Source organism: Thunnus maccoyii, chromosome 9 (genome assembly GCF_910596095.1).
Source record: "Thunnus maccoyii chromosome 9, fThuMac1.1, whole genome shotgun sequence".
Taxonomy (NCBI): Eukaryota; Metazoa; Chordata; class Actinopteri; order Scombriformes; family Scombridae; genus Thunnus; species Thunnus maccoyii.
The window spans coordinates 5,794,619-5,818,709 of record NC_056541.1 but is presented as its reverse complement, the minus strand read 5'-3'; the positions used below and the strand labels follow the sequence as shown (position 1 = coordinate 5,818,709).

The 24,091-nt window shown below is 38.6% G+C and overlaps 1 protein-coding gene across 1 annotated transcript in view; it reads right to left on the bottom strand.

The window, feature by feature from the left end:
* Window positions 1-24,091, bottom strand: part of LOC121903738 (protein unc-13 homolog B-like) — a 202,444-nt gene that overhangs the window by 41,185 nt on the left and 137,168 nt on the right. Inside the window, exons 17-26 of the mRNA XM_042421073.1 lie at window positions 21,415-21,556; window positions 19,774-19,943; window positions 19,478-19,593; window positions 18,301-18,464; window positions 16,625-16,775; window positions 5,559-5,627; window positions 4,994-5,083; window positions 4,516-4,647; window positions 2,431-2,552; window positions 1,260-1,345 (exon numbers count right to left, since the gene is read on the bottom strand). Coding sequence (XP_042277007.1) covers window positions 1,260-1,345; window positions 2,431-2,552; window positions 4,516-4,647; window positions 4,994-5,083; window positions 5,559-5,627; window positions 16,625-16,775; window positions 18,301-18,464; window positions 19,478-19,593; window positions 19,774-19,943; window positions 21,415-21,556 — 1,242 coding nt within the window. The remainder of the gene's footprint in view (window positions 1-1,259; window positions 1,346-2,430; window positions 2,553-4,515; window positions 4,648-4,993; window positions 5,084-5,558; window positions 5,628-16,624; window positions 16,776-18,300; window positions 18,465-19,477; window positions 19,594-19,773; window positions 19,944-21,414; window positions 21,557-24,091) is intronic.

The following is a 24,091-nucleotide window of genomic DNA, read 5'->3' as shown; positions in this document are numbered from 1 at the left end:
AGAGTTCGGACAAAACAGAGAAAGCAATGAATGAGATGAGAATGGAGACAGAGCTGGAAAAAAGTGATGTAGGAACACAAATAAAATATGAAATGTAGAAAAAAAGTCTTGAAATGGGTCCCCTACAGTAAAAGACTTGTCAGTCAAAGCATCTTGGAAAAACACTGAGTATCTGGAGTTTTTAGACAAAGTGGTGACTCAGCTAAAAAAAAACTCAGCATCTCTACGGGTTTAAGTGTTGCGCTCTAGGGAGAGACTTGACATTTTCACTACAACTGAATCTAAAATCTATTTCTACAGCTGAATTATACACGGACCTCAGTGTGCTAGACAGTGTTTCAGGACACTAGTTTCCACAGTTTTCTACAGTTTTAACATGAGACACAGTCAAAAGCCAGAACATTGAGGCGCTAAGCAGATTTCAAATAAGAGAGATTCTCAAGATATCAAAGTCTTCTGAGGTCTTCAGCTTGTGCTTTTTGAAAGTACCAGAGTATAATGAGTGCATATAGTTATAATGTGGGGGACTCATTACAAACCAAGTTATAAAGAAGAGAAAAAAAACAGTTTGTCACAGAAAGTTTCGAGCAGGAATCATAATGACTATGTTTAACAGTGTTAAATTAACTAACTGGCTTTAAATTTGAATACAGATTGAGAACACACAGGTCTGCTCTCTATTGATACCTGCTGCCAAAGTGCCTTTGAACAAGACATTAAATCCCATTTTTTCAGATGCCAACAGACAGTTACGTGGCTGTGGTTGTACAGGGAAGCTCAGAGGTATGAAGGTAATGTAAGGTGTTGCCGAGAGAAAAACCTTGACAACCTTATGGGTATTTGCTGATAAGAGACACAGACACCTTTCATTTAAATTTACACTTAAATCAGAATAATTTTGATCAAAATGTAGTTTCTGGGCTCAATAAATATGTCTGTTTTTCCAGGTTGGGTCTATAAAAGTTAGAGCTTTGACTCTTGAACTTTGACTCTCTTATTTCTGATCCAGTATAGAAAAGATGTCCCCAGTACTGGCTCTTCTGACTGTATCTTGCTATTAGCTAGTCTATAACCTCACCGTTGTTCCAGCGGTAGTGGTCAATTTTATCCAAAACTGGAAGAGAGATGATGGCAAAGAAAAGGAGAGTTGATGGATTGAGGAAAAGAAAGTGTGAATGTACAGTAGAGGGGATGAACTAGCGGAGTTGTCTCTCTCTCTCTCACACCCACACAAACCAAAATACTGTACACAGTCTTACCCTCCAGGGCATATTTCATGTCCTGAGCGAACAGCATCCACATGACCTCAGCGCTGACTTTACCAACATTGAGTTCCTGTGGAAACCTGAGGGAGGATCACACAGAGACACACAGTGAGGGACTGTGCTAGTGTGTGTGTATGTCATTGTTTTGTGTGTAAAATGTCAGAAAATAGTGGAATAACGCTCTTTATAATTTCCCTAAAGCCAAAGTTGATGTCTTCAACTGTCTGATTTTGTGCAACCAAAAGTCCAAAACCCAAAGACATTCAGTTTACTATCATATAAGACAAAGAAAACCACAAAATCCTCACATTTTAACCAGAACCAGAAAATGTTGCAGACTAATTTCTTGTTGATCAACTAATCTGCAACAATATAGAGCTGCTAAGAGACTAATTGTTGCAGCTCTACATGGCGTATTCTTCTTAATATGCATGCATTCAAGCACAAAAGACACAAACACAAACACACACAGATAATTAACACTACTTAAAATCAGAATCTCAGTGTTTACAGCAGTAGTGTCATTAAAGGACTGAAATCACTTGTAGCTAAAGCAACATGTTTAAATAACTACCAGCAATTTACTGTATTTTCTGTCACAAAATCCAAAAAATCCCCACTTAAAAAAAAACATTAAATAACATCTTTTAAAAGTTTAAAAACAACCAAAAATACATCCAAAATTGTAGACATGACAACATTTAAACCACGATGCAACCTGAAGAAGACCCATAATGGTTGAAATGTTGTCATGTCCATGTTGAATTAAAGATTTGGGAACAATTTAGCACTGTACAGGTACGCTTTTGTCCTTTTGTGTATTTTTTGTTACCCAGCACCTGCAAAAATATATGGATGTGCATGTAAAATCAGCCTAAAATAAACTGCACGGCCCAGATTTGTATCTCTGTCTCTGATTACCTACTGTATTTACACTAAAGTAGGTCAAAGTCTATCAAAAGATTTCAACATGTGCTGCTTCTAAGTGGCGACGGGACACTGCTGTTGTGATTCAGAGTAAAGAAAACATGGTGTGAGTAAGTGTACATAGATATTTGAGGAAAAGTGTCACGGATGCATGTAGCTTAACACATTTTTTTTCACCCTTAACTATACAATATACCCAATAAGAGGTAAATGACACAGAACAGAAGTCAGCACTGACTGGTTGATGATGGACGTGTAGGAGTTCTTGTCTTCCTCGATGATAGAGACGATGAGCGTGATGAGTTTGGGCCAAAAGTCTAGATTCTGAATGCTAGGACCCTGCTCCTCCGGCGGCTGGCTCTCCTCTTTCTTCTCCTCCTCTTCCTCTTCTTCTTCCTCAGACTCTTCTTCATCATCCCCTTCCTCTCCCTCTGCTTTTTCTTTCTTCTTCTTTTTCTTCTCTGGCTCGGGCTGCGAGGAACAAAGACGAGAAGAGAAAGAAGTTGGTGATTTGACAAGATGATTTAGAGTTTTGTACACCTGCAGTATAATATGAATAGTTAAATGCAAAATCATATGTCTTGCAAGAAATAATACAAAAGAAGTTCTAGTGCTCAGCTCAGCTTTAGTTGTGATTTCAACAGTGAATAATTTATAGCAATAATTACTGTTATTCATCCAGTTTACTGAGGAGTTTCACTTTCAAAAGTCTCCCTCCATGTTTATGTGATAAGGTTCTGCACACTCCATAAAGCAGAAAAGCAGACTTTTCTCAATTACCATGCAAAGTATTGTTAATTTATACCAAACACGGATGGTTTTAATGAGTTTAGACACATTCAGACATGAATCTTTCTGGGCAGAGTTAGAAACACTCAATGTTCTGGAAATAATTCTTCTGCTCATGGAGACTGAGTTCATTAGTGCATCAATTAAGGCTTCGCCAGCATGTGCTGTATGTATTGAGATTAATATGAACAACTGCAGGGAGAGGAGCATAGAGTGAGAATTATTTTTTTTTAAATTCATTTATTCACTCTAAAGGGCTTTGACAAACAACAACAGACATTTAAAAGCCACTCATAAAAGGAACTAAAAGTGTTTAGTGTCTTTAATGGACCCATAACACTAATTTAGGTTTCTGAATCTCCCATTATTTGTGATACTCATGTGAGTAGCAAGTAAGTGAGTGTCTATAAATCCCCTAGACAACGTTATGTGACTCACAGTTGGAGCTCTTAAACCATCAGTAGAGAAGACGAACAACTGCGTTAGATTCTCTGATAAAAAAAGTCGAAAGCCTGTGTACATAAAAATTTTGAGCTACGTGTAACTACGACCATCAAGGTGCATTTCAGTAAGAACCACCCAATCACAGTTTAAAATTATCTGACGTGCGCCGCTAACGGCAGACGGAAGCTAAAGATTACGACGTTGAGAAAACAGAAAACTAGGGCTGTAGTCTGCTGGTCGACTGGTCGATTAGTTGGTCGATATGCTCTCGTCCGACTAAATTCTCATTGGTTGAATAATCTCCGTGTTATTTTCATAAGGAGAAAAGTGCTACATCAATAGCTTTATAACCACTGGTAGTGTGGCGCCGTTAAGGAGTATGTTTGCGTAGCGAGTGGGAAAGAGCAAGGGGCAGAGAAGTGATGGTGGATGCGAGCGGAGCAGAGGAAAAGGTTAGTAGTAAGTTGTCAGTCTGGCAGTAAATGTACAGTACAGACTACAGTGTGTCAGTTAATAAATGCTAAAAAGTCACGTCTGTTGTTTCCCCAAATGCTGGAAAAGTGAAGGGGGTTAGCTCCAAAGTTAGCAACAATGGGTTAGCATAAACTGAAGACACAAAAACAGAGAAATGTGTAGCTGCCGAGTTTACTGTGCACTCTGTCCCGTTACATCGCTGCAGCTTAAATCAATTCTAAAAAAACTAAAACTATGGTGCTGTGTTTTGTGCTCAACCACAACAACAAAGTGTTTTTAATTCGCTACCACTCTGATTCTCGCCTCTGACTGGCTCCATCTCCATAGCAACTGCGGCCAACACTCATGGGTATTGTAGTATTTTGAGCCGTCCGCCATGCCAAAATGACAGACGAAACATAATTTGTCAGAAACTAAGTTCAAATAATTAAAACTGATGAGCCTATAAGGTACATTTCATTATCTGGGAGAGTCCAGTGTTTCTATGTTCAGTAATATTGAGGATATTGTTTAAAGAAAAATTTAAAATGGGATTACAGAACGGGGAAAAACCAGCAGCCCCTGACACTTATTCATATTCATGACATATTGATGCTTAGCGACTGACTGGTTGGACGGCGGGCTGGAACTGCCGGTTGAAAAGCTCCAGACAGTTGTTGAAGATGTACTCGTAGGTGGAGTTGAGACAAGCCTTGACGCAGTCCCGCACCACGTTGGCTGCTCTCGGAGGACTCTGCAGCTCCAAGACCTGAACGAGACCAGGAAAGTAAAATAACGAGTCACATTTACTTGTAGAGAAATTCATGGTATTATGTGAATGTGCAAGATTAATGGATTAACATTGGCACATGGGAGATATCTATAGCCCAGAAGGGTGTAAGTCCCACTAAATGTAACAAGATGTGTATCATCTCTGCGTTTTTAGATTTGACAGAGTTAAAAGATGTGTGTATTGATGCAAATAGAGTCCACTGGGTGCAAAGGGTTAATATATACATGTGAGGACTTTGTTCTGTTTTACAACAAACAAAAACTAAAGTTTGCAACATTATATGATTAAGATGTTAACAAAACCAGGTTTGTTTCGTTTCTACCTTCATCCTGAAGAAGGTGATACTGGTGAGAAGATCCACTGTTGACTTGAGGTCGCTGAGACGAGCCTTGTCGCTGGCTGGGAAGTTGTTCTGAGAACACACACACACACACACACACACACACACACGCACACACGTACATGCAGACACTTGTTAAACCCGCCTCAATCTAATTAAACATCTTCTTCTTTGGATACCTGTATTTGGATGCTTTATCTCCCTATTTAGACCAATTAATAATTTTATTTAAGGGCTTTTGAGGGTTTTTTCCTTTGATTATATTACTGACTGGTTTGTCTTTTTAATCTTTATCTAGAGGAACTCTGTCTGAGCAGAGAGTGTTTTTAACATCAGCAACATATTGCAGGAAATAAAGCAGCCAGATGACAGCTGGAGAGTGGTAAAACTAAAAAAGACAAACGTTTTCAATTTGGGACTAAGCTGATTTGTAGTGTTCACCAACCATTTCCTTTCCGTAAGAGCGAATGGGGACAGACATGGACCGAAGCCATAGATCTCTACGTAAAGAAGAAAACAGTAACAGGAGCTGAAAGCAGAGACTCACTCTGTACATGGAGAGGTCGATCCGCAGGGAGTTGTGCAGCTGATCCAGGAGTTTCACAAAACGATCTCTCTGTTGGAAAGAGAAAAGAAAGAGATTTCGCTCAGACTCCCGTGTGTTTGAATGAGTCTGAACATCTGTCCCTGTCTGGATAAATGTGTGTAACATGGAGATGGAGAGGCTGAAATGATTTGGTCTGTGTTGAAACAGAGACACATTTCCTTCTGCAAATACAAACTCCAAGTGGAAAAAAATATCATCAAAAGTCTGAAAAATATTTTGCAGGCTCTTTGACACATGACTGATGATTAAAAACTTTCCTTTCATGTTGGGGGAACAGAGTTTTGTTCTGCTGTCACACAACAAACAGATCTAGCAACCTATACAACAGCCTTCAATGCAACACAAGATGTGTAAAGTGTCAAATTAAATGCAAAGATATGATCCTTAAGATTCAATTTAATTAATTCCCATTATAAATATTATTATATTATTTTAGTTGGGTAGCATTTTTTCAATGATAGCCATTCAATGTATTTAAAATCTTTAATTGCCTTTCTATATAATGGTTTTAATTGTTTCTGGTTAAGTCGCCTTTCCCACTCAGATAAGATCCCAGGATGAGTGAAGTACTGGACTACCGGCTGTCCTGGGACCACTATCTCTTTCTTGGCTATCTCTGTCTCATTTCCAGATGTTTTGGATCTGGATCTTCATCCTCTGGGAGACACAGCCTCACCCCTCGTCTCTCTCTCTCTCTTCCTTATACGTGTGTGAATGGTGTGCTGTGAGTTTTCTCCTGTGCGTGTGTCTGTCCGTTTCCCAGGTCTCCATGGTGATAGAGGATGTTGTATGGCTCAGGACTTATCTGTTTGGCAGCACATGGAAGTTGCTCGACATCCTCCCGATCAATCTATCTATAATTCTTTCTATAATGGAATTTTGCTTTCTTCGTCAGTTCCGTATAAATGAACAACACAACATCTATTGCATGTCTGTCCGTTGTGGAAGAGGGATCCCTCCTGTGTTGCACTTCTTGAGTTATCTTCTAATTTTTCCCTGTTAAAGGGTTTTATTTGGGGGAGTTTTTCCTTATTTGAATAGAGGGTTTAAGGATAGTGCCTGTACAGATTGTAAAGCCCCTTAGAGGCAAATATGTGATTTGTGATATTGGGCTTTATGAGTAAAAACTGATTTGACTTGTTTAAAATTGCGTATCCATGTGCAAGGAACTGATGTATGTAGGTTCTGGATATAATATGGACAAAAAAAGGCCAGAACATGTGTGCATTTCACATAATGAAGAAGACAATAATGAGTTCAGTATCACCTTGTTGGTCTTCATTACTGAAACGTGACATGATAAATTCTCTCAGTCTGTTTGATTGTGCTGCAACCAGATACTGTAAACGAGTGGTTCTCCCTATGTTGCATTTTTAACAGAGTAGTTACTCAAGGTGTGTTTGCTGCCCTCCTACCCGCGTCATTTTGAACACCTTACATGCATTTGGCAGCTGCTTTTGTGCATGACTTGCGCTGTGACTTACACACTAATATCTACGGCCTGCTCATCCGGAGCAATTTGAGGTTCAGCGTCTTGCTAGAAGACATGACGACACGTACACTGGATGAGCTAGGCACTGCTTACTTTTTGATTTATCCACTATTTTCCCCCCCATATGTTTTTTACAACATGCCAATAAAGCAAACTGATATTAAGCGAGAGAGAGAGAGAGAGAATATTCTGGAGCGGTGGAAGTCACGACATGGTGCATAAAATGAGTTTTGTCTGACAGAAAGAACATGGGGGAGGAAGAAAGAGGAGCTTGGTTTCTAGGCTGACGAGAAATTGGCAAAATTTTCCTCTCTTGGTTGCAAAAAAATTCAATAAAAACATTCATAACAACAATAACGAGCCACAAAACGGTGCAATTTAATTGTACAACAGTTCAAACGTTTCCTTGGATATCTGTCATACCTCAAACTTTCACTTCCCAAAAAAAGTAGCCAGTCATGGTTGCATGCAATTAGTTCATGCATTGTTTGCACACTGGAGAGGGTTTCCCTTTATTTTTATCTCAGGATGAAAGTACGAGCAGTGGCCAACATTAACTGGCACTAAGAGACGACTCAGAATTGCCAAATTCTAATCAACTTTTCAAAGACTCTTTCAACTCTGGGTTTGCTTACGTCTATCTAGATGTCCCATGGTGGCAGGAACAATGCTAACAGTGTGTGTGTGTGTTATGGCTTTTTTTGAGTCAGGAGAAACAAAGGAGAAGAGTTTGGTTTTTGGATGAGACGAAAATGAGTGGAAGTGAGAAAATCCCCTAATGCTAACTTGCACAGCTAAATACAAAAAGCACAGCCCAAATCTTAAGGATAAGTCTGGAGATATGGTTTATTTCTTTACTGAAGAGACTGAAACCCACAATGAATTGATCCTACTAACAAGTAGTGTCTGTGTATCCAAAGCTTTGTTGTGCAAAAACAATTAAAAACACATTAATGAGCCACACAGCTGCACCGGGCGACATGTTCCTTCATTACTATGAACATGAGCACTGTATTCTTGTTTCACTCAGTCCCACAGACACAGTCCCGCTGCTGTAAATACTCAGCCGCTCAGCTGTTTAAGACAATTAGTAACCCTCTTTCTAAGGGATGTACAGATCTGACTTATTCTCTGCAATACCGATTCAGATACATCAATTTAGATAGATGTATCTGTAAGGTAACATGAGGGACTGCTGTGGTGCTTGAAACTGAGTTGGCTGCTTACTGTGATGAATTAATGAAAGTAACTGACAGTGGAAACGCATTTTGGTAATAATATTGACAAAGAAATTGTATTTAATGTGGATCGATTACATCTAGTCAATACCTGAACCACTTCATAGTAACTGTATCGATCCAGTGGATCTGATCGCTGCAAATTTTATTCTCTTTTAGTAGGAACAAATGTTCTTAAAGGCTGAGTGCCACAGACAAGTCTGAGGTCATAAAGCACTTAGAGACCGGTACTGCCTCGTTGGTTTGATCTCTTTATGGGATGTGTTAGCAATAAGAATATCACCAACCTCATCTTTAAACATAAACCTTGAGCCTGAACCTGAACTCTAAAACCAAGCCTTAACCATGAAGGTATCCTTAGGAGTTTTCAACCTCTAGTAGTGTTATGGAGTGTGCCCTAAATTTCTTTGTCTTGTTGGCAGTAATACACAGAGAAACGCAGCAATGCACAAAACGCAGTGAAGAAGAAGACTGCTAGCGGCGACATATGGATGTAAACAATGCAGGTTTCTAAAATGGGGCTTTATGAGTATTTCATTAAAATGCATTCAACACTTTTTTTTAGATCTCAAGGATACATATATTATTTGACTCAATTAAAAAAAAACCTTCCTCACTCACAAGGTCGTAAATCCAGGAAATACACACACACACACACACACACACACACACACACACACACATACACACCTCTGACCTAAAAAGCTTGAGACAAGAATAAAACCCCATTTATGACCTTTAAAACATAACACATTGTCAAATAGTCCTTCCCTGCAGCAAGGCCATCCGTGTCCTCACCACACACACACATGCACGTACAAACACACACAAACACACACGTACACAGCGTCAACTCATGCTCTCACATGCAACTATATGAATTATATCTGTAATTGGTTTCACTCCCCTTGTTTCCTGCTCATCCACATACTGAGGGGCAGGTTACTCCCTTTAGATCTCCTGCCAGTGATTCTCATCCTAGAGTTCATGAACTTCCTGTCCTCTGCTGCTGTGACACCATTTATGCGATCATTAAACCATTTGGCTTACAGTATGTCCCAATTCATCAGATGCGTGATATATATTTCTTCTCTAATTGGTAATAATTTATAGTTTAAACCCGAAGGCTACACCTAACAATTAAGTAAAGTAGCCTGAAGGGGATAATGGAAATTAATTCAAACTTAACCTTTTTTTGCATTAAAGCGAGCGATCGTGTACATTTTTCTTGGTGGGATTTTTTTTGTTGTCACTCAGTGTTCATCACCATTAAATAAACCTATGATAGGCCTTTTCATGTTTTTTTGAGGGGCTTAAATACACCAAAATCATTCAGTTATTATTGGTGAGAGCAGTTTTTGTAATATATTATCATTGTTTTATTGCCTTTCTGTCCTCCTTTTCTTTTTTTTTCTCTTGTCCTGCCTGCTGTCAGCCAAATCTTGTATGATATTACTTGATTAGTGGGCGAACATCATGTCTGTTTGTTGGTACTTATTTGATTTTGTCATACTGTACCCATCATACCCCCTGGCTCAGTTACAATAAGATATTGTAGTGATAGTTGGTCGTTAGTCCAACAAAACTACATCTTTTCTCTTTTAATCTGAAAGAAATCCCACCTCACAGCGCTAACAACTGATGTAACCCAGCTGGTTTCAACACAGCGGCTTCTGTTTTCCTAGTGGAACAGGTGCAGAATCACAACAAGCTAATAAATACTATTTGAAACAAGTTGCTGAAGGCAGATGACATTAAATTGTCTTGGAGGAGACAGCATGTATTGCTCTGGTCCTGGATGAACTGTTGCCCAAAGCAGGAAACGTTTCAATTACATTAACAAAACAAAAGTTGGTGACAAAATGTCATAGCAATTTGGCTGTGGGACTCCATGTGTTGGGGTACATTCTGATAATTTCATGTTAGATGAAAATTATTGACAGTACAGTCACGTGGGAGAACAGTTGCAGCATATTTTTTCCTTCTACAGTGTTTGGTCAAATTGCCCCTCATATTATCGACAAAAAAAGGCAGGAAGCACAATTCAAGCGAGCGCTGATAAAAGGCTGACAACAGTACAAAACACGACTGCACTTAGCAGCATATGCTCCTGAAAACAGGCTGGTAGCTCAGCACAAATCATTATTGTCACCAATACTGCACCTGTTCTCCCTCTCAGGTGGAGTCAAATTCAAAGCAAAACACACACATTTTTTAAGCCTAATGAAAAAGGCACTTCAAAAACGGAGCAAATCTAGATTTTGGTATTATCAAACAAAACTTTGGGTTACTTAACATAATCCCTGGTTCTCTGATAACAGATTGAGGTGTTTCACTACGGGAATCGCCTCGGCGTGACCGACTATAGAAGCTCAAATGACACTAGGTCTGTCAGTGACATTAAGGTCGAACTGTGCTTTTGCTGCTGCTCAGATGTTTTTTCAGACATTGCTGAAGTTCAGCTCAGTTCATCTTCTGTCTGAAACAGGTTGTTTTATCTCCTGTCTCTTTAAGACCCCCCTCCCGATGAGCCCACTCTGTTCTTCTTCTCTCAGCAGACCTCCAGCATCTCCGGAGGCTACGAAAACAAACAGTAGTAGAAGGATTTCACTTCTTTGGAAACTTCTCAAATACATCCGTTCAAGTTCAAGCCTGAACTTGATCATGCACATGGAACAATCTTAGTAATAAAGGCCGTTTGTGGGCATGTGCAAACAATCTGACATCATCACAACGAGGACGTAGAGGGAAATATTGCAAACCAAGCATTAGAGCAGGCTGAAGCCCTGGCTTTTGACTTACAGGGTAACATTTTACATTCACCGTTCACCTCAAGTTTTGGAACTTTGACCATGTTTAACATAGACGTCCAACATTTTAATCCTATAAAATTACAGAAAAATCAGTTGTAAAATATTCACAGCAGTTTCACCAGCACCGCCTGCAGCTCTCAGGTGTGAAGATGTACACTATAAAGGTGATGGGGCATTGCTGAAAAGGATGCTCAGTAACTACTCCCTGAGAAAGTATTTTATGGTAAAAACAACCAAAAAGAATCCAGTGAATAATGTTTGTTGCCACTGGCACTGCTGCATCAATAGTTTCCCTCCAAAGAAACAGATGGGAGGTGTGAGATGCTTGCATGTCTTTGTTCTCCTTGCTCTTGCACACACACACACACACAGTCTGCATACAAACAAACAAATCCGCACACCTGTACAACATAACATAACAATGTCACTAAAACTGTCAGTGCCAGTGACATGATTTCAGAGGTGAATTATGAAGAGCAGTAGAGAGGAAAAACAGATCGATGCGATGGCCTCTTTTACAGACACACGCAGGGCAGGGCAGAGACGGAAGATGAGAAGGAAAGAGGAGAGGCTGAAGTGAAGTTTTGCAAATTAGGAAATGATCTTATTGCCATGGCAACAGGTGGATTGAAATTGGTTTGGTGCAACATTTAAGCAAAAAGGCAATAAAGTCCCAGAAAAGAAAGAAGCGCGTGAAATAATGTTTTTTTTTGAGGTCTGACTGGGAAGAACCAAAGCAACACCAGAGAGGAAAGAGAAAGACAATAAAAAACAGACAGATGGAGCACAAAAGATACTTTGAAGATTCGTTTTGTTATTCTAGGCATGGTACATACTGGGGGAAGATGACAAATCAATAACAGGCACACCAACAATAACAAAAGAGTTGATGCGATAAAAGAATTAATAACCCCCTTCAGAAAAACAGTAAATAGTTACAGAGTATAGTAAAGAAAAGTTTATTGTTATCTACTTCCCTGAAAAAAAAGACAATATCAGCTGTCTGAGACCAGACAAACCTGGAGACAAACCTGGTTACTGACACGTGTTCATTGAAAACATTCTTACAAGGTTCATACTTAGGTTGACGCCAACTGTGCAAACTTCATCCTCTGAGGAAGACTACGAGAGACTTGTAAATGCACCTTCAGTTAAGATTTCTATTTTTCTATAATGATTTGGAAGACAGTCTCATTTTAAGTGTCAGATATATTACAGTATGTTTCCAAAGAAACATGAAATGTTGTTATGTTTGTTCTGTCACTTATTCTTCATTGATTTACTGTAATATGTGGTCTTAAGTTTCATTATATGTATATATATTGTAAAAGTTCATAAAAATGTTCATTACAAAGAAACAGTAAGCTTTCATTTGATGAAATGCTTTGATAAAACCTTATGACTTATTGATAGAGGTTTATAAATATCTTAATAAACTGTCAATGATCTGATAAAGATAATTTGGTAAACACACAATATACTGCAGTTCATTCTATATGATTCAACTCAGCCACTCAGTTTCAATAGGATATGATCGTTTGACTTGTTTATGATTTAAAATGTATTAGATTTGAGTAACTTAATTTACAAAAAGACATTCATATTTCATTATTTTTTATTTCAAGTGCTGAATCAGAACTTTTTACATACTGACTCATGACATACTTTTTTTTTTTTTCCAACTCGTCCCCAAGGAAGACATATTTTTCACTGAAATGCTCTACACTGGGTATTGTTTGCTTTTATTCCTCATTCTGTGTCATCTCACTAAATTTGGCTTTTTAAAAATGCTATATGAGTGGATATAATTGTAATATATAACATACATATATATACACAATATATATATAATATAATTGTAAATAAAACTGCTTATGGCTTTTTTAAAATTACTTTTATCTTCTGTTTTATTTTATTCTTTTGTCTTCATGCCTGTTTATCTAATATGAAGCACTTTAAATTGCATTTTGTTTTATAAGGTACTTAACAAATAAACCTGTCTTATCTTATTTATTAATAACAGATACGTTAGTTAATGGTTTAGACTTCACTGGTGAATCAATTTAATAATCCCACATTCCATATTTTGGGATCATTTATTTTATATTTGAAGTCAAACATCACTTAATAGTCATTTCTTAGTGTGTTCTCTCTAGACTACAGTGTGATGTGTAATGAATTAATTCATACATTAATTCCAGCTGAGTCGTGCATTAATTACTGTCAAGACGTTTAAGTGTTACTGATGTTCTCTATAATCAAACTGGGAAAGAGATTTAATGAAACAGTTTTTTTCCTATTTGCCACATAAAAAAATGACTCAATTCAGTGAAATTTAATGGGACAAAGAAACTTATTAACCTATCCGACAGGGCTTATTACAAAGCCGACATAGACCCGAACAGCTGTAACCTGCCTGTAGTGACAGAGAGGAAGAGTGTCTGCATCCACGTGACCCATCAGCAAGAACACGCCGCCTGCAGTCGCTCGTATATCACTGGAGTCTGAGTGCAACCAGTAGGGTTACTGAAGTCGGCACTATTGGCAAAGATCCCAGGAGTCATTAAGCTCGGCCTCTAGCTGTCATTGCCCCCCTCCTCCTTCCCTCTCCTCCCTCCCTCCCTCCCTCCCTCTCCAACCTTGTCTTTGGCTCCAGCGGGGCCCACGGGCCGAATTTAGACCACTGCGAAGTTCAGAGCTGTTCCAAAGGTCCCACAGTGATAAGAAATTACTATTTAATGAGGAATATTATTAGCAGCGTAAAAAGGACGCCAACTGGCTCTGTACAGGTCAGTAGCATGGATGTGTGTGTGAGACAGGTCCTTTGCAAAACTTCAAATATTATAGACAACCTGGGTCACCCTCTGAGGGATGACTTTGTGACACTACTTACCTTAAGACAAACTATAGCTTTAAAGATAATGGAAACATGCAACAAATAATGGGCCTCATGCAAATAGATTTGTTAAGAGGCACGTACGAGTGATTGGAGACAATTTGTGGCATTCATCAGTTTTCTCGTACTTGTAATTTTCTCTAAGGTACGAACAAAATTTACAAGTGGTTCAGATCTGTCGTATGAGTCATGAACAGACAGTGTCTGACTTTATTTACAAGGGGAGAAACATCTGTTTGACTTAGATTATAATGAATGTCTTAATCTGAATTAATATATTAAATTTGATATGAAATCAACTAAAATAAAATATATAACTAAAACAAAACTTGATGCAAAATTAATATTCTGTTCACCATATTATCATCATCATAGTTTGACCATTTACTGAGAATATGGCATATTTTGATGCAGCAACTTTTACATTTCAGTAGTAGCTGGAAACAGCTGCCTCAGAGTGTTTCTGCAGGTCTTTCCAGTATCATTTTGTGTTGCAGCTAACAGTGTAACATCACCAATTGTAGGCTATAATATTATCTCTTCTAATATCTCTCTGACTGTCACATCCCTTGATCGCCTTTTGATAACATTTTTGTGAATGAAACTTGCCCACAAATAGAGTAGAACAGGACGTCTTATATAGTAATTTTCAGGGCACTGATTATGCTAATGACCCATTCTCACAAACTCAGAAACAGGTGACATTCATCAGGCTGAAACGAGTAATTTATGACAAGTTGGGGCAGTTAAGATAGTTTGTTGAATCCAACTACCTATAAACAAAGCTACACCTCACAGAAAAAGTCAGAGTGCTTTAGGATAAGAATACAAAAATGCTTCCCTCTAGAAATGTTCTGCTCCTTTGTTGATTTAGTGTCTTTGATGTGGTTTAATTTCGACTCTTTTTGGTGAGTCTGGGTCTGTGTTCTGTACACGAAAGCCAATTTTCCAGTTTTGAACTTACGGGCAGACCCGTGACCTCTTCACATGCCATTACAATGATGAAAAGCTATTTGTGTATTTCTAAATAACCATATCAAGAACAAAAAAAGCCTTTTCCAGTGAATGTTTGGCTTAGCTAAACACAGCTTGACAGGCTAAATGTGGAATTCATCCGAGAGAGAACATGAAAATGTCATGTCTCAACGTAACCTTTAGCACCAAGACATTTTAACGTTCGATTGTATCTACAATGATCTGGAAGAAGACAAACAAATATCAAAGTAAACATGTCATCCACCGAGAATAAAGCAGATCCTCCTGAGGCAATCATATATCACTGTCCGTCTTTTGACCTGTAATTGTGGTGCTTTGATAACCATGTTGGAGAGACTGATGGCGTTCTGTTGTGAATGTGCCATTTCCCAGCATTCATCAGTATCAAATGGCTAATGTCTGAGAAATCAACTGAAATTAGTCACTGAAAGACAAAGGATGAGTGAACAGAGCAGACAGACACAGAACCAGCCCATAACCCCTTAAAAGAAATACAAGGAAATGAGTCTTCTACTTGTAGTTATGCAGCCTGTTCACACACCATGGCTGTTTTTCTTACTGCAGTTCAAATCTGTGTGTTTATCACTGGCTGCTGTGCTGCATCACAAGCTTTGTAGTTGTGCCATCGTTGAAACACATTAAAGAAACATGCGTGGCAGCTACAAAAATAAAAAAATACTGCAATGTTGAGGCTGCCTTCAGTAGTTTAACAGTCCACTGAGCAATGTTTTCAGGAATAGTTTGATATGGTGGGTTTCCAGATCGCTCTAAATTTTAGCTTGACAGGAGTCAACTTATTTACTTGCTTTAATTAGCTTGCTAAGCTAACTAGATTACAAGCTACTTTAGCAAACTACTGTAAACATTTTGACACTTTTACTATCGGAGTAAACCTGTCCAGTATTCCTATCGGTTTGCCTCTTTTTGTAAGTCTTCCTGTTAAAGTGCACACATTTTTGTGTTGTGAGTATTGATGTGAAATCAGTCAGTTAGCTAACTACTGTTAGTACCACAAATCAAACAAATATATCAGTGATAAAATAATTCCACAATGAGCGATAACATGCATGAAGAAACACCTCCACTGCAGTCCTTACAAGTTCATGTATAGATTAATCCACCGATTTAGCATTGCACTCCAATAGCATTGTCTGACTCATGATGGACAGTTTTTTTCATTTTCCAACTTCATGCAGCTCCTTCTTTAGCCAAAAAAGTCTTTATACAACCGAGTTTCCATTTAAACTATGGCTATCTGGTGGAGCCTTAAAACAACTGGTCTAAGCAGCTCAGTGATTATCAAATAACCTGTTTCCTGTCCATTGCGATTTTTAAAATTGATGCAAGTCGTTTGAAATGAAATTCAATGGCCTGCTGATGTTGCTTGGTCATCAAGATGTATTACATCACCTGAAAGCCGAGTCTGCACTAGAACTATATCTTACAACCTATCAACAGGTGACACTTGGCAAAAATACTTACAAATGGTCTAACTGGGCGAAAGGATGGATTGTATTGCAATGATACGTGATTATATATGTTTTATTTCTTCGTAACTGGTAGTTGCTTACCCCAAAGTTGGAGGCTGCAAATCTGGCTGGAGCGGAGACATTGGTGGAGGCTGTGGGGTGGGCGTAGAAGGCATTGATGTTGGCCAACAGGGTGCTCATCACTGCTGGCACTCCTGACAGCATGTACTTAGAGGACAGGCAAGAGAAATGACTGAGGAGGGAAGGAAGAGAGGGAGGGGAGGGAGGGGGGTGTCAGAGAAGAAAGGAGGTGAGCAGGTTCGAAAGGAGGACAATTTGAAGGCAGTAAGAAGTTTAAAAAGTCAGGATAGAGAGGGAGGGCAGTAAGGTGGGGTTATGATGGGAGGAAGGAGGAAGGATGAGACAGGTGGAGACAGAAGGAAGGAGGAGTTGAGAAGAAGACATAAAGAGGCCAGAGAGAGAGAGAAAGAGAGAGAGAGAGAGAGAGAGAGAGAGAGAGATCAGAAGGAGGGAGGCGGTCGTAAATTACAGAGCAGAAGGAAGAGGATGCAGGGATCGGATAGAGGGAGGAAGGAAAGGGTTGGGCGTAATTGGGAGATGAGAGAGAGATGCAGAGGTGGGAGGGAAACACAAAAAAATGAATTAAAACAATCTTCAGAGTTGGTTTTACAGACAAATCTTTAAATCAGATTAGCGTCTATGTAACAGAAGTTACAGGTTTCTGTTGCGTCTGTGATGAAACTCACTATAGAGCTCCGTAAAGCCGAAGGGGAGCTGCAGAGTCGCTGATAATTCTGATGTAATTCTGACTTGACACATTGTTATTGTAAAAATTATCGATCTGAATACTATGTTCAACTCCAGGGTGCACGAATACAACTGTGTAGCCAAAAGCAAGGCAAAGAGAACAGTGAAAGTTATCAGACCATTCACAATCTACATCCTACATCCATTCAAATGTTTTCACACAGGTTTCATGTCATGTTGTGTTATTAATTTGTTTGGATGGATTATTAACTCCAGAACATAAATAATAAAAAACAACACCTGCAAGGGTCAAACGAATATGAAATTTGCCAAGTTTGTTCTAGCGGAGGAGCCAAAATGTTGCCGAAATGCAATGAGTGTGCAGTCAGAAGTGAAAGGTCTATAATGGCTACAGTGCATCTGACTCTTTCAATCACCATTTTCATTTGGCCGCGTTATTGATTGGCTCATATTCCCATTTCCACTGGGACGAAGTCTGGGCCATTTCTGCTTACAACTTCAATTTACTCAAAGCTTCCTGGTATGATTGTGTTATATGATTTTGTTTCTTTCCAACGTACAAAACATACTCGTAGACCTTTCGTATGTCCCCTTAAGGTCAAATTACAACGTTATTATTACAACATTATTACTGTAATTAACCCTGTATGTGTGTGTGTGTGTGTGTGTACGCTCATTGAGTCTTTCTCTCCACCTGCCTACAGGGATCCAATCAAACTGCTGGGAAATCTCAGAGGTGACAGGTCATCATTTCTCATTAGAAGAGATAAACTAATTTGCATTCTGTTTATAGTTCATGACAACTCCGCCCACCTCTCATCACACACACACACACATACAGGCTTACAAATACTAAACACAAACACACAAATTTGAACTATTTCCTGATTTGATTTAGCCATACAATCAGCTGACGTCATAACCTGTTGGATGAATTGATTGCTGCAGGATACAGTAAACCTGCATTACATTAACATTAGTGGGCTTACGTCATGGCCTGGTAGATGGACTCTATCCCGTAACGCATGGCGAACTCATCCACGATATCCTGCTGCACCTCGTCAAAGTAAACCTTCCACGCATCGTCTCCCTTCGCTGCCGGGATCTTCACCACGCCGCCCCCCTCTATGTCTGTCGAGTAGTGGAACGTGTTCTAGACAGAAAGAGAACAAGTAAAAATCAACGGCGCTCATAGGAGGTGACAACAAGCCGGGAGTTTCAATCAGTTATTCACAGAAACATCATCATACAGCAGTGAGCTGAGACGCTCTGGCCTCATAATGTCGAAAAAGGTTGAAACACCCAATCAGGTCACTTTTATATATATGTATATTACATATATTCAGACATCTGGAACATGTCACTGTTGAGTGTTAATATTACTTTCTATTTTTTTTTGTTTCTTGCTCATTGGAAAAATGTCTGCATCTGGGAACTTTGTTAATTTTCTCTCTTGCACAATGAACAATTTAAAGGATTTGTGTAAACTTGTAAAACTTTACACTTGTAAAACAATTGGTCACAATCAAAACAGGTTTAGATCAGAGCTCAGATCGGCTAATCCTCAAAAAACTCCTAGAGGAAATATTTATTTATTATTCTATTAGAAGAAGAAATGTTCCCTGTTTCGGTCTCCATTTGATTTAGTACACAAACAATAAGTTGATCTATTGATTCACTATTAACAGAAAATTAATTAACAACAATTTTAATAACAATGGTTTCAAAATCATTTATTGAATAAAAATGCCAATCATTCACCGGTTGTCAAATTTGAGGATTTTCTTCTTTTGTCTGTTTTATGTGTTTGTAACTTGAATATTTTTTGGGTTTGTTGACAAAAACTGATATGAACAAAACTAAAAAGAAACTTAATAAACTTGTGATGGACATTTGACACACTCAATAAATCATTTATTCAAGTATTTTATCAGTTAAACTATAATAAAAACGACATATCTTGCTGCCTCTCCGGTTGGTCTCGACTGGTTTTCACCTCTTTATTATAGAATCAAATAAAGTGCTTATCTTATCTGTGATAGATATGAACACAGCCAGAAGCCAGTCACTGCTAGACTTCCTATTTACAGCTTATTACTTAATGTCTGCGGTAAGTTTTCCCCATTACAAGTGTGCAGTACATTTGTGTTTGTGTTTGTGTGTTACCTCATGAAGGCATGTGTACTGCACGTGGTAGGGTGCCACCTTTTCCTCTCCCTCGATCTCCACACTGATATGAAGACGAATGGCACCAGACACTGCCGACTTATCTGTTCTCTTTTCTGTGAGTGGAGACAATTACAAACAATTACTGTGAAGTGATACTCACTGTAGTTCTGAACTTAAATTGGAATTCAGATCTAAGACGACAACTAAAACAGTGAGAGCTCCAACTGCTGTGCTAATGAGCAAACACACACATAGACACACAAATAATCTCGTGGTTCTGAACGACAACGTACCCAGGTTGTACCAGACGTCCATCTCTCCGCTCAGCGTTCGGACTTCGATGATGCTCTGGCCCAGGAAGTCGTCAGATTCCCTCTTCAGGCGCTGCTTCACCCGAGACTTGATGTCATCGTCTTCATCCCAAACCCGCAGCTTGATACGATCTGATGAGTTGTGGCACTCGCTGTGAAAAAAAGGGACTGATAGTTAGAATAAACTGATACGGGTATGATGGAGTAGACGGTAAATTTAAATATATTCACTATAAAAAAAGAAAAAAGTTTGGTGTTTTTTACTTTTTCTATGCTGCCTGATGTATTTCCTGTATTTTTTGGTCAGTTTACACAGCGCACATCAGAGATCCTTTGATCAGTAAATACAGTATTAAAAACCCTTAAAACCCATCATGAATCAAGCAAACAGAACCTTGCTCTTATCGAAGGGTTGTCAGGGATAACAGATATGTCGTGTTTACCAGTAAAAGCGATATGGTGTAACAGTGTAATCGTTTTTGAATATTAACAATAACTACTTTATTTAATTTTCTAGTACTTTAAATTACAAATTACAATGTGACTGTCCTAGAAAGTACAAGCACAAATACAGTGTACTTAACTACGATTTAGATTTTTGTATTGTATGTTTTGCTCCACTACATTTAAAATTTTGCTTACATAACATGTAATAAGTTTAAAATATATAAAACATCATTATAGATTAAAGTACCCAATAGTATATCATGTATAGCCTGACCAATATAGTATTTTTGAGTCAATATTGATATTTCAGTTTATAATATCAGATGATATATTAGTTTATATTAATTATATTTACACAACATAAAGTATACATTTTTTTAACACTTGTGACCAAGAAAGGTACTGGGAAGGATGTTTTACAGTTAAAAAATAAAGTCGTCGCTACTCTCTGGTGGAGAAATCATAGATCGGTGAGACTGTCTCAAATATCTTTTTTGTACTTCAGTTTATCAGCTGATATAAACACAGATATATATATATATATATATATATATATATCTGCAACGAGCTCTCATATAAAGTAGTTAACATTAGCTCCACCTTGTCCTCCACTTGACTACATCAAAATGCTTCTTATATGTTAAAAATCTGTAATAGTAATTTAATTATATAATATATGCAATGAAAAACAATGGAGGTGAATGGATCACACAAATACGATATATACATTTATAATAATATAACACTCTAAAAGGGGCCGATCTGCAAAATTAGTACTTTTAAATTAGATACTTCATATTTTGCTGATAATATTGATACATTGAGGTATTTCTACTTTTACTTGAAGGCCACATACACTCTCACAGGTGTTTTACAGGACTCCATGTACTAATAAGTATGATTTCATGTACTATATTCCACAACAAAGCTAACAGGAGAGTGCAGGAGATGTCAGTCTGTACATGCCCACAAAGTCCTGAGAGGAGGTCTAATCGGTGAAAATAAGTAAAAAATCACCTGTGTAGTTTCACAATGGGTGTGCAGGGCCTTTAAAGTAAGAATCTGAAACTCTCTTACACTAACGCGAGGTGACCGTGACTCTGACAGTTTCACTGCACTTTGATGGACGTCCAGCTGAGCTCTACAGCTGAAAAGAAACTAACAAGCTGAACTCACAAGCTGAACTTTTCTTCCCAGACTGGGTTCAGGTTGCCATAGATGGTCTTTGTTCTCTTCTTGGTCTTGCCGACTTGGATGGTGACATACGGATCACTTGAGCCTGTCCTGTCCTTGGCCTGGAGACCCTGCGCACTCAAAACTGATAACACACACACAAAAATAGAGAGAATGACTATGAAAATTGCATAAGAACAACAAACACCTACTCATTACCATCATGTTTCTATGTCTCATTCACACACACATACACACACACACACACACACACCATAACACAAGATATCACCCACATAGTTATGCAAAGCCTCGTAACACAATTCTTATGACTCACAGGCAGATGTTGGATAACAACGTTTATCGCAAAATGACTTAAGTGCAACAAGTGGTCAAAGGATTCTCTAAAATGACTTGGACTTGTGACAAGCTCTGGCTTTAAAGGGAAAAAACTGTCATAATAGACAAAGTGCACTTAAATTTGAGTGTGATTTTTTAAAATGCTTTGATGAATTAAGAATTTCATTATTCTTCACTTTGTATTTGGCATATTGTTTGAGCTCCACTCTGTCAAAATAACAAATCAACAAATGAAAATAAGGAGCGGTTTCTGTGACACTTTGGCCCAGACAGCATTAACACAATAAATGTGTTTGCCTTGAAGACTGTCTGTCTGATTCAAAGGGGCAGAAAACCGATTTGATAGATGGAGATTACAAAGCTTATGAACTGAGTCTGGACACATTTCTTTTAGACGTAAGCCCGACAGGCACCGTGAAGGTTGTTTAACCGAAGGACAATTTGATTCCTGCCACCCTCGCTGCCACTTTAATCCAGGTGAGAAGGAATGTGAGATCTGCAACAGATACTGATGAGTGTAACTATTTATAGCTGCAGTCTTGAGCTACAGCTAAAGACAGAGGAGGCTGAGCGACATCTATGCAAATGCAAACGTCTGGAAAATGTAGGAATGTAATGTGATGCAATATAAAGTTATGCATGCAGGAAAAGTTGCAAAGTGAAGATAGAAAACCAAGAAATATGTAAAAATATCTGCATCATACTACAATATATAAAAACAATGTCAGTAATAAGGCTTATAAATGGGATATAAAGGTATTAAAAAGCAGAATAATATAAATAATATGAAATATTAGTAGAAATATACAGTATTAATGCAGTATAAATATACACAAGAGTATTGCACAGTTGAATTATTGCACAAAATAATTGTACTGTTAAGTCAGTATTGCAATATATAAATTATTAACGATGGGGAAGCTGCTGACAGGGTTGAAATAAGTCCAAAGGGCCAGTCTGTTGACTCAGAGTGTCTGACACTCTGAGGGAGGAGTTGAAAAGTTTGATGGCCAGAGGCAAGAATGACTTCCTGTGGCGCCCTGTGGTGCATCTCAGTCTTGCACTGACTGTACTTCCTGTGCTTGACCAGCACGTCATGGAGTGGGTTTGAAACATAGTCCAAGATGACACGTAACTTGGACAGCATCCTGCTCTCTGGCACTGCCGCCAGAGAGTCCACCAGCTCCGCCCCCACACACCATCACTGGCCTTCAGTTTGTTGAGTCTGTTGGCATCCGCTACCGTCAACCTGCTCCCCCCAACACACAACTGCAAACAAGGAGAGCATCGGCCACCACAGGCTCATAAAAGACCTCAGCATTGTCTGGCAGATGCATGTTTTATTAGTCTATGGTGGCCAGTGCTAGTGCCAGACAGAAGGGTTCAGTAGCCAGGCTGTCCCAATCCATGGAGCAAATGTGATAAAATTGCTATTTTTATGGAGCACTGATGTGCGTCAACATTAGGAAAAAGGACAGCAGCAAACCCTGACACGTTGATGAGTGTCATTGCAGGTTGACGAATGACGTGCTTGCACAGAAAAAACAATAAATGCTTTGATGCACTTTGTACGCCGCCGTGTGTTGCCCTTAAGAGGACTATAAGATGACTAGTTTAAGGAGAGCACAGGAAGAGTGTGAGGGCCCCAATGCAGAGGTTGAAATCGGGACAAACTTTTTCTACCTTGCTCATTTTTACATACATTCTTATGTACTTACTTACATATTTGCCTACCTATGTTCATACTGTACGTACAAATGGAAGGCATGTTCTGAAAGACCAAAAACTATCCTTTTGTAATTTGGAAACTACAAACAGCCAGGTGTTCGGTTTCTCCGGTGCACTGAAAAGTCAGAAAAACAAACAATCACGCCCATCGGTCCCTGTAATATCATTGCTATCAGTTCAGTCAATGACGGTCACTGAAGCATCTCATCTGTGCTAAAGGAAGTTTTGAATATTAATAGTTAGAGATACTCCCTAATGAAATCAACAGATTCTTCAAAGAGCTTCTCCTGTCAGTCCACGACGAGTTCAATCGCCACTTGGCTTCTATATATAACACTGACACTGACTTTAAAGTACGTCTGAATTTCTTTCAGATCATTTATGCCTTAAATGATTTATTAACGCCTTTGAGAGAATGTTTGTTAAGTATTTTCTTTACTTTGTTCGATGAGACAACAGTTGCTTTGTGTGAACATAATATTGTACTGTTCTCTATGACAAAAGTAGGATATCTGAAAACGAGTGAGTCACAGTAAAACTATATCAGGGTTGGTCTCATTTACAGTATCTCTGCATGGAAACTGACATTTTC